This window comes from Theropithecus gelada, chromosome X, assembly GCF_003255815.1.
Source record: "Theropithecus gelada isolate Dixy chromosome X, Tgel_1.0, whole genome shotgun sequence".
NCBI lineage: Eukaryota > Metazoa > Chordata > Mammalia > Primates > Cercopithecidae > Theropithecus > Theropithecus gelada.
In genome coordinates, this window is record NC_037689.1 from 4731678 (window position 1) to 4750394 (window position 18717).

The 18717-nt window shown below is 44.9% G+C and overlaps 1 protein-coding gene across 1 annotated transcript in view; it reads left to right on the forward strand.

Annotated features, from left to right (window-relative positions):
• The window catches only part of ITIH6 (inter-alpha-trypsin inhibitor heavy chain family member 6), a 46653-nt gene extending 33082 nt beyond the window's left edge, over positions 1-13571 (forward strand). Inside the window, exons 7-13 of the mRNA XM_025373227.1 lie at positions 3575-3746; positions 4502-6535; positions 8340-8432; positions 9483-9518; positions 9684-9797; positions 12085-12462; positions 13360-13571. Coding sequence (XP_025229012.1) covers positions 3575-3746; positions 4502-6535; positions 8340-8432; positions 9483-9518; positions 9684-9797; positions 12085-12462; positions 13360-13571 — 3039 coding nt within the window. The remainder of the gene's footprint in view (positions 1-3574; positions 3747-4501; positions 6536-8339; positions 8433-9482; positions 9519-9683; positions 9798-12084; positions 12463-13359) is intronic.
• The last annotated feature ends 5146 nt before the right edge of the window (positions 13572-18717 follow it).

An 18717-nucleotide genomic window follows, 5' to 3' on the forward strand; every position in this document is an offset into this window, starting at 1 on the left:
CTGATCTTTGACAAACCTGAGAGAAACAAGAAATGGGGAAAGGATTCCCCATTTAATAAATGGTGCTCAGAAAACTGGCTAGCCATAAGTAGAAAGCTGAAACTGGATCCTTTCCTTACTCCTTATACGAAAATTAATTCAAGATGGATTAGAGACTTAAATGTTAGACCTAATACCATAAAAATCCTAGAAGACAACCTAGGTAGTATCATTCAGGACATAGGCATGGGCAAAGACTTCATGTCTAAAACACCAAAAGCAACGGCAACAAAAGCCAAAATTGACAAATGGGATCTAATTAAACTAAAGAGCTTCTGCACAGCAAAAGAAACTACCATCAGAGTGAACAGGCAACCTACAGAATGGGAGAACATTTTTGCAATCTACTTATCTGACAAAGGGCTAATATCCAGAACCTACAAAGAACTCAAACAAATTTACAAGAAAAAAACAAACAACCCCATCAAAAAGTGGGCAAAGGATATGAACAGACATTTCTCAAAAGAAGACATTCATACAGCCAACAGACACATGAAAAAATGCTCATCATCACTGGCCATCAGAGAAATGCAAATCAAAACCACAATGAGATACCATCTCACACCAGTTAGAATGGCGATCATTAAAAAGTCAGGAGACAACAGGTGCTGGAGAGGATGTGGAGAAATAGGAACACTTTTACACTGTTGGTGGGATTGTAAACTAGTTCAACCATTATGGAAAACAGTATGGCGATTCCTCAAGGATCTAGAACTAGATGTACCATATGACCCAGCCATCCCATTACTGGGGATATACCCAAAGGATTATAAATCATGCTGCTATAAAGACACATGCACACGTATGTTTATTGTGGCACTATTCACAATAGCAAAGACTTGAAATCAACCCAAATGTCCATCAGTGACAGACTGGATTAAGAAAATGTGGCACATATACACCATGGAATACTATGCAGCCATAAAAAAGGATGAGTTTGTGTCCTTTGTAGGGACATGGATGCAGCTGGAAACCATCATTCTCAGCAAACTATCACAAGAACAGAAAACCAAACACCGCATGTTCTCACTCATAGGTGGGAACTGAACAATGAGATCACTTGGACTCGGGAAGGGGAACATCACACACCGGGGCCTATCATGGGGAGGGGGGAGGGGGGAGGGATTGCATTGGGAGTTACACCTGATGTAAATGATGAGTTGATGGGTGCTGACGAGTTGATGGGTGCAGCACACCAACATGGCACAAGTATACATATGTAACAAACCTGCATGTTATGCACATGTACCCTAGAACTTAAAGTATAATAATAATAATAAATTAAAAAATGAAAAAAAAGTAATAAAAAATAATAATAATAAATATAAAGATACAGAAAAATCAAAAGCAAAGGGATAGAGAAAGATATACCATGCTAACACAAATTAAAGAAAGCTGGCTGCGGTAGCTGTATTAATTTTGGACAAAATAGACTTCAAAGCAAGGAAATTTTCAGCAATAAACAGTTGCATTATATGATATAACAATAAAAGAAATATAATGGTAAAGGGGAAATTCTCCAAGAAGACAAACAATCCTTAATGTGCATGCAATGAACAACAAACCAAAATATATGAAGTAAAAACTGATGAAACTGGAAGGTAAAAATATATGAATCCACTATTATAATTAGAGACTTCATCATCCCTTTATCAGTGATTGACAGATTCAGCAGGCAGAAAATCAGTAAGGACATAGTTGAACTGAACAGCACCATCAATTAACTGGATTGAATTGGCATTTCTAGAATACTTTATTCAACAACAGCAGATTACACATTCATCTCAAGCTCACATGGAGCATTTACCAAGATAGACCATATCCTTGGCCTTAAAACATACCTTAACAAATTTAAAATAATATAAATCATACCAAGTATGCTTTCAAATCAAATGAAATTAAACTAGAAGTCAATTACAGAAAGATAGCTGGGAAATCTCAAAGTAATTGGAGATCAAACAGCACACTTCTACAAACAATCTATTCCTGGTCAACAAGAGATTCTGACTTCCAGGACCTCATAGGCTCTCACTTTTCTACTGCTCTTCTCAGGAAAAGCCATCCTATTAAGTCTCTTCTCTCTCAATGGAAACAAGAGTATGGTGCTTAGCTCCCTGTCCCAGAATGTATGACTTATCCCCAGAGCTCTCCCTATGGCAGAAAAGACTCTAATCCACTTAGAAGCATTAAAGACATTTCCTATCAGTTTAAGGTGTAGAGAAAGGTGGGTCTCAAGTGTCCTGCCTGTGGTCTCTGAAATCCATACCTATATAAAGGATTGAAAGCATAATATCATAATATTGTGCTTAGGGTCACTGGACTTAAAACCTCCCAAATGTGGATTTGAATCCCTTGTCCATCAATGACTAGCTGTGTGACCTTAAGCAAGTCACCACCTCTCTGAGTCTCAGTGTCATCACCTGTAAAATGAGGATAATATTAGTACCTTCTTCATTGTGTTGCTGTGATAATTAAATGAGCTGATGCATCTAAAGGATTTAGCACAGTACCTGGAACATAGCAAGTGTCCTGTAAATGATACCTAATAGTAGATCCTATATACTGTATTCCCTGAACCTCCTATGGGCCTAGCCCTATGTTAGTGTTGCCATAGAGAAGGGAGACAAGAAAAAGAAGCATTATAAACCCTTCTCTCAAAGAGTTCAATATTTGGATAGAAAGTAAAAATATTTCATGTAAAACAGTCAGTGAACAGACTGGGACAGGGAATATCTAAGTGAGAAGGGCATGGGTCAGGGTTGGCAATTTAAGGAAGAACTTTCCAGAGAAGGAGCAATTGAAAGAACAGTAAAGATGTGAATAAATAAAGGGAAGTTGGAGAGGAGTATGTTATCTAAAGAGCACAAAAGAGCAAGGTTTATGGAGTTAAACTGGAATCTGAGTTTTCTAGGGGCTGGTGAGACTAGCCTGGAAGAAATGGACAGTGAGGCAGAAGAGCAGATTACAGCAGAACTAAAGCATGGAAAGTCATTGAAAGGCAGCTATAAAGACCTGGGATCATAAAGGTCCTAAACATTAGAATTCTGGAATCATTGAATCCTGGGTCATGGAGCCCAGGAACCATATAGCAAATGAATTCTAGAGCTCTAAAAACATGGAGCTTGAACCTTTTAGACCATCAGCGTCCAATATGACTTTTGTGATGACAGAAATGACCTAAAATTCTGTGCTATCTCATATAGTAGCCACTGGCAACATGTGGCTATTGAACACTTGAAATGTGGCTACTGCAAGTAAAGAATTAAATGTTTAAATTTTTCTTTAATTTTAGCTAGTTTATATTCAAATATAAGTAGCTACATGTGACTATTATTAGCTACCATATTAAACAGTGCAGTTCAATGCCTTGGAACCCATATTTTCACCTGAGAATCCTAGATTCACAGAGTCCTGCAGTCAGAGGGTCTTAAAACCATATAACACTTAGATTTTAATGCCTTGTGTAGAAAAAGCCTTTCAATCTCATAGACCTCAAGTCTTGTCCCATTCCCTTCATTTCATCCATATCCCACAGACTAAAAAGGCCATGAATGTGATCCTCAGTGACCTTCGAGCCAATGACTACTTCAACATCATATCCTTTTCTGACACAATTAATGTCTGGAAAGCTGGAGGCTCTATCCAGGCCACCATCCAGAATGTCCACAGTGCCAAGGACTACCTGCATTGCATGGAAGCTGATGGTTGTAAGTGTTAGATCTACCCACTCAAATGGGCAGGCTGTGGTGATATGGGAAATTCCTGAAATCCTCTCTTCATTTCCCCATCCTCCTCAACTCTCACAGTGCCTGAAATATCAAGACTACATTTCACACAAATGTGGTCCTTGGTCCTCTGTGTTCTCCCATCACCCTTTCCTTGTAGAAAGAGCACAGCTGATTCTCCATGTGTCTTAGGACACATTTCTTTTTGGCCTCAGTTTCCTCCTCTTTAAAGCAAACACTTGAAAGAATTTGCTAAACTTTCTTTAAATCAATAATCTAGATATTTATTTCCAAGCATTTGAGGAAGCTGCTGCCCTGATTCTAGCTTTTGAGCAATCATCTCTGACAACTACTGAATTCTCCTCTATCCACTGCCTCCTGTCAACTCTGTCCTTTCTTCCCCTGTAGCAAGAAGAAGGCGGGGGGGTGCTATCCTTGGGAACCTGCCAGTCTCGCTGGGGAATGAGACATCTCCCCCCTCGACCCTGCACCACCAAGGAAACAGACAAAGAACAGTGTGAGACAGAGAGTGATAAAAGCCAAGGACATGTGGGCCTCAATGTCAGATCTCAGCAAGTCTGGGTGGGAGTGGAGAAGTTGGGAAGGAGAAACAGTGGATACTGCCTGAGCAAAGATAAGGAGCTGCGAGCCTGGGAGGTTGGTAGGGTGCCCAGTTTGTCTGCAATGGGGGTAGAAGTGACCAGAGAAGATGGTCTCACAATCTATTCCCCAATTAGGGACCGACATCAACTCAGCTCTGCTGGCAGCTGCTTCAGTGCTGAACCATAGCAACCAGGAGCCTGGGAGGGGCCCCAGTGTGGGGAGGATCCCTCTTATCATCTTCCTGACAGATGGGGAGCCCACGGCTGGCGTGACGACCCCCAGTGTGATCCTCTCCAATGTCCGTCAGGCAGTAGGCCACAGGGTATCCCTTTTCACCTTGGCCTTTGGGAATGATGCTGACTTTACACTGCTGCGCCGCCTGTCCCTGGAAAACCGGGGAATAGCCCGGCGCATATATGAGGACACTGATGCGGCCTTACAGTTGGAGGGCCTCTATGAGGAGATCTCCATGCCTCTGCTGACAGATGTGCGTCTGAACTACCTGGGTGGCTTGGTTGGGGCCTCCCCTTGGGCCGTTTTCCCCAATTACTTTGGTGGCTCAGAGCTGGTGGTGGCAGGACAGGTACAGCCAGGCAAACAGGAACTGGGCATCCACCTGGCAGCCCGTGGCCCCAAGGATCAGCTTCTTGTGGCCCGCCACAGTGAAGGGGCCACCAACAACAGCCAGAAGACCTTTGGTTGCCCAGGGGAGCCAGCCCCCAATGTGGCCCACTTCATCCGCCGCCTCTGGGCCTATGTCACCATTGGAGAGCTGCTGGATGCACGCTTCCAAGCTCGTGACACCACCATTCGCCACCTGCTGGCTGCCAAAGTCCTCAACCTGTCCCTTGAATACAACTTTGTCACACCTCTGACTTCGCTGGTCATGGTGCAACCCAAGGAGGCCAGTGAGGAGACCAGGAGACAGACCTCCACCTCTGCTGGGCCAGACACCATAATGCCCTCATCCAGCAGCAGGCATGGCCTAGGGATAAGCACAGCTCAGCCAGCCTTGGTGCCCAAGGTCATTTCCCCCAAATCAAGGCCTGTGAAACCAAAGTTCTACTTATCCTCAACTACTACTGCCTCTACCAAGAAGATGCTAAGTTCCAAAGAGTTGGAGCCATTGGGAGACAGCCTTCATACCCTATCAACGCCTACATACCCAAAGGCCAAAACTCCAGCACAACAGGATTCTGGCACCTTGGCCCAGGCAACTCTCAGGACAAAACCTACCGTTCTTGTGCCCTCAAATTCTGGTACTCTGTTGCCTCTGAAGCTCAGCACTCTATCACACCAGAATCTTGATATATTACCCATGAACTCCAAGACACAAGTCTCACCTCTGAAACCTGGCATCCCAGCCTTGCCCAAAGCTGACACTGTGAAACATGTTACTCCACTGCATTGCAGACCTGGTGCTCCATCACACCCCCAACTTGGGGCACTCACATCACAGTCACCTAAAGGCCTGCCACAGTCAAGACCTGGAGTCTCTACACTTCAGGTTCCCAAGTACCCACCACACAGCAGACTTAGGGTTCCTGCTCCCAAGACCCGAAACAACATGCCACACCCCAGGCCTGGAATCCTCTTGTCCAAGACCCCTAAAGTCTCATTATCTCTTAAACCAAGTGCCCCACCACACCAAATTTCCACAAGCATATCAATTTCCAAGCCTGAGACCCCAAATCCCCATATGCCCCAAACCCCACTACCTCCTAGACCTGACAGACCAAGGCCCCCACTTCCTGAGAGCCTAAGCACATTTCCAAATACAATCTCAAGTTCCACAGGTCCCAGCAGTACCACAACCACCTCTGTCCTTGGAGAACCCCTCCCCAAGCCTTTTACTCCCACTCTGCCCCCTGGAAGGTTCTGGCATCAGCATGATCTGCTCCCGGGTCCCCAGAGGACCAGACAAGTTCTGGGACCATCTAGGCCAGGAGTTCCAACAATGAGCCTACTCAACAGCTCCAGGCCTACACCAGAAGGCAGCCCTCCAAACCTGCCAATCTTGCTGCCTTCTAGCATCCTCCCTGAGGCCATCAGTCTGCTCCTTCTCCCCGAGGAGCTACAGCTGCTGTCTGAATCAATGGTGGAATCCAAGTTCGTGGAGTCCTTGAACCCACCAGTTTTCTATACCCTCCTCACTCCTGATGAAGATGGTGAGTGCCATGGGTGAGGGGTCGAGCCATGAGGGTGAGCTATGAATGGACAGTACTAGGAGCTGGGAATCTACAAGGCTTATGTAGACTCCAGTGATGGGACAGCTGCTTCCTTGCTTGATTGCTTGCTTGCTTTGGGACTTTGGACCAGTTACTTAACTTATCTGGGCCTCAGTATACATGCACGGAATTAGAGGCCTTGGGAGAGGAGGAGTGTTGAGGCTGGGAAGGCTGAACAGAAACAAATTGGCCAAGGGTTAGCTTTGACATTTGCTTTGTTCGACAAGAGAATTGTTGATGCTTCCCAAGCAGGGGAGGGATGCATCATTGGACAAGGCGGGTCTTATTGGTTTTTCTGTGCTCTGTGAATAGTCCTGCTTAATGACAGGGGTAGAAGAATTGGGGAAGATAATTAAAATTATCTTTAATTTCCAAAAAAACTATGAAATAATAAGTTAACATTTGTCAGCTCTTCCTATGCACAAGTACTGCTCTGCATATTGTACTTGTCCCTCATTTAATCCTCACAAGAAACTGTTGACATCTTCATTTTACACGTGAGGAGAATGAAGCACAGAGAGGTAAAATAAATTTCTCAATGTCACACAGCTAGTCAGAGAGTTGAACTCATACAATCTGGTCACAGAATGAATGTGATTCACCACTCCAGTACCCTGCCTTCCTAAGAGAAGGAGTGACATTTCCTAGGTGACCTTATAGGGCAGGATTAGAACACATTGAGGGTGCCTAAATCACAGGGATGCAAATTTGGGTATGACATCCCTCTCTCCTCAGACACCCCTCCAATATCCTATCCACCCTGAGTTATTGACAATGCTACCTCTAATATATTTACCAAATCCATCCACTTCCCACCACCCCAAATGTCACTGTGCTACAGCAAACCACCATTGTGTCTCACCTAGAAAACTGTTCCAGCCTCCTCACTGGTTTCCCTGCTTCTTCTCCTGTCCTGCTACAGGCCAATCTCTCCCAGCAGCCAAAGGGATCCTTTAAAGACACAAATCATGTCATGCCCTTTCCCTACTTAAAATCCCTCAAGGGTTTCCCATCATACTTAGAATGAAGTTAAAAGTCCTCTTCATGGCCAACAGGCTCTGCGTGATCTGCTGCCTACCCCCCTTCCTCTATGACCTCACCCTCTCCCACCCATTCTCTGAACTCCAGCCCCACTGGTCTCTACTTTGCTCCTCCAATGAACACCCTACCCCATCTTCACCCAGGGACTTTTTTCAAGCTACTCTCTCTGCTTCATAATCACCTGACCAGCTTTGTCCTACCCCTTCCTGCTGCCCTCATCCCTTCCATTACCCTTCAAACTCCAGCTCATGCCTTAGATCTCAGCTCAGATCTCCTTACCCACCCTCCCCCAAGCAGGCTACTTCAGGTCTCTGTTTAACTCCTTCGGTCACCCCATTATTTTTTTCTAATAACATTTATCACCATTTGTGATAAATTATGATTTCATTCATGTCTGCCACCCCCTACTAAATTATGAGCTTCACCAGGTCAGAAACTATGTCTCTAGTTTTCACCACCATATACCTGATACCTAAACAATGCCTGAATGAATGAATGGACAAATGAATGTACAAATTCTATAAGGAAGAACTTTGAACATATCTGAGCTTGAAAGATTAAGAGGCTGTGGAGAGCATAAGGTCCCAGTCCTGGAGATGGGCAGGTCAGCCTGCAGAGCCAGTGAGGGCTCTCCTTGTCAGAGGATTGTGAGCTTTTGCCCTGGGAATTTGAAGAGTTTTCTTATTTCTTTTGTGCTTGGCAGGAAGTCCAAACTGGGATGGCAATTCTGAGGAGATCCTGGGAGGAGCTGGAGGCAGCATGGAATCTCAAGGAAGTTCTGTGGGGTTAGCAAAAGGTGAGCAAGGAGCTCCCCTGACAAAGATCCCCTGGGCCTTCATTTCCATTCCATTAGAATTCTTATTGACATTGTGGGAGCCCAGAGGGAGGTAATGTATTAGTTTTCTATTGTTGTGTAACATTTACCACAAATTTAGTGGCTTAAAACAACACCAATTAATAATCTCACAGTTCTGTAAGTCAGTAGTCTAGAAATAGCTTAGTTAGATTCTCTGCTCAGGGTCTCACAAGACTGAAATCATGGTGTCTGTCACACTGAGCTCTCATCCTCTTCCACACTCATTCACTTTGTTAGCAGAATTTAGTTATTTGTGTTGCTGGGACTGAGGTCCCTGTTTACTTGCTGGCTGTTGGCTGGAGGATCACTGTCAGCTGCTAGAGGTTACCTGGGGCCACTCTCAGTACCTAAAAATCTCCTGCATTCCTTGCCATGTAGTCCCCCTCCATCTTCAAAGGCAGCCATGGAGCATTCCCCTAATGCCAAACCCTTCTCACATTTTAAATTTCTCTGACACCTCTGTCTCTGACCTCTAGATGCAAATTTTAAGGGCTTACATGATTAGGTCAGGCCCACCTGGATAATATACTCTTCATAAGGTCAATAGGGTCACATGAAATAACCTATTTCTGGGAGGATATTTCATGATATTCACAGCTCTGGGGATTTTATGGAGTGTGCACACCAAGGGATCCTGGGGGCCATCTTAGAATTCTATCTACCACAGGCAGAGAGCAAGAGAAAATAGCATTTGGGCTGGCCTTGAAGGATAACTAGAAATTCATCCTTGGTAGTTAAGGGAAAGGAAAACATTCCAGGTGGCCGGAAAAACAGGAGTAAAGGGTCCCTAGGAAGAGAAGGTAGGACACTCATAACAATAGTTTGGTTGGGCTAGAGCCTAAAGACTGGAGAGCTAGGCAGGGACTAGATTTCAGAAAAGCCTTAAATGCTGAACACAGGAATTTGGCCTTTATCTGGGAGGAGGTCCCAGAATTCCTAGGGATGTGATAGATTAGTCCCTTCCCAACACAGTCTCTCTCTCCTTTGCAGGCACATTGCCTAGCATCTTCACCTTCTCCTCCTCAGGTAAGCCAGTCACCCCCATGGCTTCCCTCTTTGAGTACAGGGCAGCTTGTGCACTGGGACTGGGGCTGGGGAAATAGACATAACCTCTTCCCTTTCCCTACTCTCTCTTCCCCTCTCCCTTCCATTTATTCCTTTAACTTTAGACTTGTATCTTCTGCCTTGCAGTGGACGGGGACCCCCACTTTGTGATCCAAATCCCACACTCAGAAGAGAAGATCTGCTTCACACTGAATGGGCACCCTGGGGACTTGCTGCAGCTCATAGAGGACCCAAAGGCCGGTACGAGCCCTAAGAACTCCATCCCCATACACCACAGCTGGATATATCCATGTCAATAACCCTAGACATTTGTGGGCTAATACCCCAGACACATAGCAATGCACCTCACTAACACATGGTAACACACAAGAACACACCAAGACACACACGAAAACACACGTGAATACACTCAAACACCAAGATACTCACAGATAAACACACAAAAGGGCATAGAGTAAACTCACACAAATATGATGGAACTTCAAAAAGTTTGTGGTAAAATGGAATTAAACGATAAAAAATTAAAAACATAAACATTATTTCTCAACATAAGCTCCATCAAATACAAGATAAGCAAGGATAGCAGTCATTTAGTCCATCCATAAAGAACTGAGGGTCCTGGGAATTTAACCATGTTAATGTAGTATTTTATACATTATTTAAAAATGAAGAAAACTGGGTGCCCTTTAAAGATTGTTTAAGATCAGGAACCAAAAATAAGTCAGAAGGAGCCAAATCAGGACTGTAAGGTTGATGCCTAATGATTTCCCATCAAAACTCTTGAAAAATTGCCCTTGTTTGATGAGAGAAATGAGCAGAAGCATTGTCATGGTGGAGAAGAATTCTCTGGTGAGGCTTTCCCAGGCATTTTTCTACTAAAGTTTTGGCTAACTTTCTCAAAACATTCTCATAATAAGCAGATATTATCATGCTTTGGCCCTCCAGAATGTCAACTAGCAAAATGTCTTCAGCATCTCCAAAAACCAGTTGCCATGACCTTTGCTCTTGACAAGTCTGCTTTTGCTTTGACTGAAACACTTCTACCTCTTGGTAGCCATTGCTTTGATTGTGCTTTTGTCTTCAGGATCATACCAATCATACCTATAAAGCCACGTTTCATCTTCTGTTATACTTCTTTAAGGGAATGCTTTAGGATCTTGATCCCACTTGTTTAAAGTTTTCATTGAAAGCTCTGCTCTTGTCTGCAGGTGATCTGGGTGCATCTGGTGATGGTTGTGGCACCTGTCGAGTTGAAAGTTTACTCAACTTTAATTTTTCAGTCAGAATTGTGTAAGCTGAACCAACTGAGATGTCTATGGTGTTGGCTATTGTTTCCACTGTTAATTGCCAGTTCTCTTCAATTAGAGCATGAACAAGATGAATTTTTCCTTGGAAATTGATGTAGATGGTCTGCCGCTGCAGGCTTCTTCATCTTCAACATTGTCTCATCCCTTCTTAAAACGAGTTATCCATTTGTAAAGTGCTGCTTTCTTTAGGACATTGTCCTTATAAACTTTTCATAAAACACCAATAATTTTACCATTCTTGCACCCAAGCTTCACCATAAATTGTTCTTCCTTCAATTTTAGCAGAGTTCATGCTGCTCTGATAGGCGCTCTTTTCAAACTGATGTCTTGTCCTTCTCAATGCTTCAAACTAGATCTGGTTCATCTGTGTTGTAACAAATTAGTTTATTCTGGTGCAAAAAATTTTGAAATCCATGCATAGTTTTTCATAAAATGCATTTTCCATGAACTTTTTGAAGACTCCTCATACACACTGTGGTGTGCATATTTTGACACTCCTTCCACCCACAAATATGCAAATATGCACCTAGACACATGGTGACACACAGTACATGCCCAGATATACACAATGGCATGCACATCAACACACTTGGGCATACAAGCACTGAATACCCCCGGGTTAATCCCAATTTCCAGGAATTCAACACATAACAGGCAGCAAACACACTCTGTTACTTTAGTTATATGAAAAACACTGATGCATAGAAATACCCACCAAGTCAAACAATGACACAAATCCAGATGCACACACACTGACACTCCAGATACACATCAGTACACACCAACACATAACCAGGTACACACAACATACACTATTGCACAAAGACATATAACACCAACATATCCAGAGGCACATACATAAATGTACAACCAAATATATGCACTCTAACATACCACCTTCTCCAAACATGCAGATGTACTGATATGCCCAGAGTTACTCATATGAACATAACCAAACACACACATTACACACTCAGAGGCAAACACACATATATATGCAAACAACCACACTGGGGTAAGCATGTGCACACATACTATATGCCCCCACCCCACACACTGCTCAGGAAGCAGCAGCCAGGTGGACCATGGTAAAAGTAGTTCTATCAGGAGCTGGCCCTCTAGCTACAAATCTGCACTACTTCATCTGCCTATGCTGTGGGTGACCATGTAAACGACCATGCAAAAGCCCCCGCTCCAGGCCCACACTCCCCTCCCTCCAGGGCTGCACGTGAGTGGGAAGCTGCTTGGCGCACCACCAAGGCCGGGCCACAAGGACCAGACTCGCACCTACTTCCAGATCATCACAGTCACTACAGACAAACCCCGGGCCTACACTATCACCATCAGCCGCAGTTCTATATCTTTGCGAGGCGAGGGTACCTTGCGCCTGTCCTGGGACCGACCTGCCCTACTGAAGAGGCCCCAGCTGGAGCTCTATGTGGCTGCTGCAGCCCGCCTTACCCTCCGCCTTGGGCCCTACCTTGAGTTCCTAGTCCTCCGGCACCGCTACAGACATCCCAGTACCCTGCAACTACCCCACCTGGGGTTCTATGTGGCCAATGGCTCAGGCCTCAGCCCCTCAGCCCGTGGCCTGATAGGTAAGTGCAGCTGAGGCTGAGAGGGGCCAGGGAGCACCAGCCCCCAAAAAGACTCTGTCAGGGTGAAAGGCACCTATACCCCCAACCAGGAAGAGGAATCAGAGACAGGCTCTTCCCTCGGGGAGCTCCTCATCTTGACAGAGGATAGACCCAGATATGGATACTGAACACAGGAGGGGATCATTGCTGGACAGAAAGCTGCCCAGGGAGCTAGAGAAAACCAGAGTGGGGGAACTTGCCCAGCCTCAGAGCTCAAGAAAGACCTCCTGGAGGAGGTAGACACACCCACACTGAGTCTGAAAGGCTAAACAAGAGTGGAGGAAAGGAACAGAAGTTGGAGGAAATGGAGTTGAGTTGTCAGAGTTGAATGCTAGGATGAGGAATTGGGCTTTATCCTGAAAGCAATGAGGAGCCATGAAGGGTTATAAGCAGAAGAGAGACACAGTCATATCTGGGTGTTACAAAGATCCCTCTGGAGACAGCTATGAAGGGAGGTTGCAGAATGCCAGGCTATAGGTCAGGAGACACTGGCAGAACCTAAAGCAGAGGCTCACATCAAAGAGCGACAGTGGGTTGAACAGATATTTTTACCTCCTCTAGGTCTCCTCCCTCCTCTTGTCTCCTTTCTAATCTTCCCTGTCTTCTCCTCCAAGCCTGGCTGTCCCCCTTTCTCTGCCATCTCATCCACTTTGGCTCCCTACTTCCGTATTACACTCCAGCCCCATCTGGCTCCTGCACAGTTCCCATAATGCCCAGCCTCTTCCCTCCTCTGGTCCTTTGCTGCCCCTCCTTCTTCCTCCTTTAAATCCCTCTGGATTTCCTGCTGAGCTTCCTTGCAGATCTCTGAGCAGGGACTCAGGCCACCTCCCTGACTAGCACTGCATCTCTCTCCCTCAGGGCAGTTCCAGCATGCAGACATCCGACTGGTGACAGGACCTATGGGGCCATGCTTACGAAGGCACCATGGCCCAGATGTGCCTGTGATTCTAGGCAAGAGGCTGCTGAAGGATTCACCAAGGCTGCTGCCCCGCTGGGCTTCCTGCTGGCTGGTGAAGCGCTCTCATGTAGAGCTGCTTCTGGGCCACCCCTACCTCTCCTATGTCCTGTGATGGCTTCTGAATTCCAGAGCCAGGAGACCCGAATTTGGGAGATCTGGAAACCAGGGCATGGGGTGAGCCAGGGACAGAGACCCAAGGACATGGAAGCACACACAGGGACACACAGACTCACGCATGTTCTAAGGAACACATATACCAGCGTATAAAAATACATAGCCATGCAGAGACATAGAGTCAGGGACTCCTGAATCTTCATTGTCCTTTCCCTGACTCCTATGGCATATTTGAGGTTCTCAGAGTTTCCCTAACAAACCGTGCTCACTCCTACCACTGGACCATTGCATGTGTTTTTCCTTCTGCATGAGACACTCTTCCTTTGTTCCTGTAGGTGAATGTAATTCATCCTTCAAGTCCTTGTTGTTACCTCTTCTAGGAGGCCTTTCCTGATGCCTGCCCTAGATTGAGTTTGGTCCTGTCCTCTGGGTTCTTATAGCCCACCCCCACCTCTCCACGCTCACAGCACTTATACTGTGTAGTAATCATCTGTTTACTTGTCTGGATCCCTGACTTAGACTGTGAGCTCTTTGAGGGCAAGGACATTTTCTGAATCATCTATGTAACCCCAGTGCCTCTCACATAATAGGTGCTTAGTAAATATTCGTTAAAAGAATGAATTAATTAACAAAAAAGGATCCCATAACATAGCAATAGACAGACATATATACATACTCACAACCAAAGACACAGGATCTCACCCAGAAAAACTGTGACAAGGACACAGATATGGATAGAGAATAGAGGGACAGATAAACTTATGGAAACGCAGGAATCACAAAACAAACATGGACATAGGAGTATAGAGACATTAAAAGATGGGGAGAGGGAGCCAGGGTGGCAGCATCAGGGACAAAAACTCAGAGAAAAAGGAACAGATGTTCTCTGGCTGCATCTCTGTTTCTTCATGGTTTTCAGTTACTGTCCCTGTTACAAAGAGGCAAAGAGTAAAAAAGGTCACTTAGGTACAGACACAAAATGAGTAATGTAAAGACACTGATATATAACTATATACAAAGAGATAGATAAACACAGAGATTCAGACACAGAAGCAGAGGTATCAAGACACACAGAGACATGGGGACATAGGTAACCAGGGAGACACGGACCAGGACCACTGTCCAAGACACCAAGGTCAGAGGGGTAGAAACTCAGAGATACACTGACATACTGATTTGCAGACATGAGGCAGAGAATAGGAGAAGAACACAGAAACACAGGGCCAGAGACATATAAAGATGTAGAAACAGAGACGTTACACAGACCCAGGCTTGGTAACAAAGATAGGGATATAGGTAAAGGGATACACTAAGAGTGAGACAGGAACACAGACTTATATGTACACAGATCCATAGATAAAGACATGGAGACTCAGACACTTGAACAGTTACAAGAAAAGAGATAAGGTTCAGGACAGAGACATAAGGACAGGCATGATGCAGACCCAGGTAAAATGGGGACATTGTGACATAGTGAGACAGACATTGGGAATTCAGAGACAGAGAACCCAGAACAAGTAGATATAGGGATGTGAGCCCACAAACACAGTCATATGGACACAGGGAAGACACAGACAGAAACACAGGGACATGTCTAGTAAGATAGAAACAGGAACAAGAAAACCTAAACACATAGATCAGACAGACAGAATATCAGCAAATGGGCATAAACATGTGACAAAGAAGTATATCCAGAGAAGCAAGGATGCAAAGTCACAGAACCAAAATGCACCTGGCAACACCAGAAAAAGTTACACACAAATCGACAATCACAGCCACAACAGAAAGCATGGGAACAGGGAATCAGACCCAGGTACACAGAGATAGTGGCTTAAAGATAAAAATATGTGGAATCAGACACCAGACACAAACAGAGAGGCAGGAACACAGAGGAGGTGAGCCAGGCCAAAACAAAACCAGGGGCAGAGTGACACAGAAAGAGAAACAGATACAGAAAGACATGCTGACAAACAGACTCATAGAAATGTCAACAGCCATGGGAACCCAGAGAAAGACACAGGAACTGAAAAAGAGAGGGACTGAATCACAGAACAACTTAAAACACAACCACAGTAACATAAAGAAACAATAATACAGAGATATTGACAAAAGCTGGGGAAAATAGATGGAGAAGAGGATACAGAAATACAGAGACACAGACATGGAAAGCAAAGTTCCAGAAATGCACAGACTCGGGGACTCACTAACACAGGGCATATGGAAAGAGGCATATGCAGATTTATGAATACACAGACCCTGGAATACAGAGCCTCAGAGACACCCAGACAGAAGAACACAGAGGGAGACAGTGTAAGATGGCGGAATAGAAGGCTCCACCTATCATTCCCTGCCTTCCCTGCAAGGACACCAATTAAACGACTATCTACACACACACAAAAAGCAGCTTCATAAGAACAAAAAATCAGGTGAGCACTCACAGTACCTGGTCTTAAACTTCATATCACTGAAAGAGGCACTGAAGAGGTAGGAAAAACAGTCTTGACTCACCAACACCACCTCCCCATCCCCTAGCAGTGGCTGAGGGGTGTGGAGAGAGAATCTGACTACTTGGGAGAGGGAAAGCACAGCAATTGAAGTGAGGCATTGAACTCAGTGCTGCCCTGTCATAGCAGAAAGCAAAATAACGAACTCAGCTGACGCCTGCATGCAGAGGGAACATTTAAACCAGCCCTAGCCAGAGGGGAATTGCCCATCCCAGCAGTTGAAATTTGAATTCCCACAAGACACACCACCTTGGGCCAAAGTGTTTTGGGGCCCCAAGTAAACAGGAAAGGCAGTCTAGGACACAAGGACTGCAACTCCTAAGCAAGTCCTAGTGCTAAACTGGGCTCTGAGACAGTGGACTGGGGAGGGGAGGGCACTCAACCAACAGAGACATTAGGCAGGGTGGCAAAAGGAGTACTGGCACAACACTTCCCCTAACCCCAGGCTGCACAGCTGACAGCTCCAAAAGGGACTTCTTCCTTCCACTTGAGGAGAGAAGAGGGAAGAGTGGGGAGGACTTTGTCTTGCATCTTGGATATCACCTAAGCTACAATGGGACAGGGTACTGGTCAGAGTTGTGAGGCCCCCTTTCTAGGCCCCAGTTCCCAGACAACATTTCTAGACACACCCTGGGCCAGAAGGGAATCTGCTGCATTGAAGGGAAGGACCCAGTTGTGGCAGGATTCCTTGCCTGCTAACTGAAGAGCCCTTGGTCCCTGTATAACTAACAGTGATATCCAGGTACCATGTCAAGAGCCTTGGGTGAGACTCTGAGACTTGCTGGCTTCAGATGAGACTCAACACATTCCCAGCTGTGATGGCTATGAGGCAAGACTCCTTCCACTAAAGTAGAAGGAAAAGTAAAGGGGACTTTGTCTTGCACCTTAGGGGTACCAGCTCAACCTTGCAGGGTAGAGCACGAAGAGGTCTCTTAGGGTTACCAATTCCAGGTATTAGATCTTGGATGGCAATTCTGGACCTGCCTTAGACCAGAGGGGAGCCCACTGCCCCAAATGGTGAGTCCTAGGCCAGGCAATATCCAACACAAGCTGACTGAAGAACCCTTGATTCTTAAGGGAACATCAGCGGTAGCCTGGCAGTACTCCCTGTGAGCCTGTGGTGGCAGTGGGCATGGGGCAAGGCTCCTCTGCCTTTAGAAAAGTGAGGGAAGATTGGGAAGGACTGTGTCTTATGGATTGAGGATCATCTTAGCTACAGTACAATAGAAAGCCAGGTAGATTTCTAAGGTTTTTGACTTCAGTACCTGGTACCTGGGTGACATCTCTGGACCTGCTCAGGGCCTGAGGGAACTCACTGCCCTGAAGGGAAGGACATAAGCCTGACTGACTTTGCCACCAGCTGATTATAGAGCCCCAGGGTCTTGAGCAAACATAGGTGGTAGCCAGAGAGTGGTTATGCCAAGACTTGGGTGAGGCCCAGTGCTGTGCTGGCTTCAAGTCTGACACAGTGCAGTTTTAATAGTGGTGGCCACAGAAGTGCTTGTTTCACTCCACCCAGAATTCCCGGTGGCTCATAACAGAAAGACTTGTTTGTTTCGGAGAAAGACAGAGAAAAGAAAAAAGAGTCTCTGCCTGGAAATCCAAAGTATTCTTCCAGATCTTGTCCAAGACCATCAAGATAATACTTCTACAAGTCTGCAAGAACCACAGAATTACTGGACTTTGGTTGCCCCTAATGCAGATAGAGCTTAGATCACAACACCCAAGTCTTTTCTAATATCTGGAAAGCCTTCCCAAGAAGGATGGGTACAACAGGCCCAGACAGTGAAGCCTAAACTAAATACCTAACTCTTCAATGCCCAAACACAGGTGAACATTCACAAGTCCCAAGACCATCGAGAAAAGCATGACCTCACCAAATGAACTAAATAAGGCACCAGGGACCAATCCTGGAGAAATAGAGATATGTGACCTTTCACATATTAAAGAAATGCAATATCAAAGAGAATTCAAAATATCTGTGTTAAGGAAACTCAAAGAAATTCAAGCTAACACAAAGAAGGAATTCAGAATTCTAAGAGATTGAAATAATTTAAAAGAATGAAACAAATTCTGGGACTGAAAATGCAATTGATATACTGAAGAATGCATCAGAGTCTTTTAATAGCAGAAATGATCAAGTAGAAGACAGAATTAATGAGCTTCAAGACAAGCTATTTGAAAATTCACAGACACAAAAGAAAAAAGAATAAAAAACAATGAAGCATGCCTGGAGGATCTAGAAAATAGCCTCTATAGGGCAAATCTAAGAGTTATTAGCCTTAAAGAGGAGGTAGAGAAAGAGATAGGGGTAGAAAGTTTATTCAAAGGGATAATAACAGAGAACTTCCCAAAGCTAGAAAAAGATATCAACATTCAAGTACAAAAAGGTTATAGAACACCAAGCAGATTTCACCCCAAAAATACTACAGCAAGGTATTTAATAATCAAATTCCCAAAGGTCAAGGTTAAAGAAAGCATCCTAAAAGCAGTGAAACAAATAACAGATGATGAATCTCCAATGTGTCTGACAACAGACTTTTCAGTGGAAACCATAAAGGCCAGGAGAGAGTGGCATGGCATATTTAAAATGCGAAAGGAAAAATACTTTTACCCTAGAAAAGTAAATCTCATGAAAAC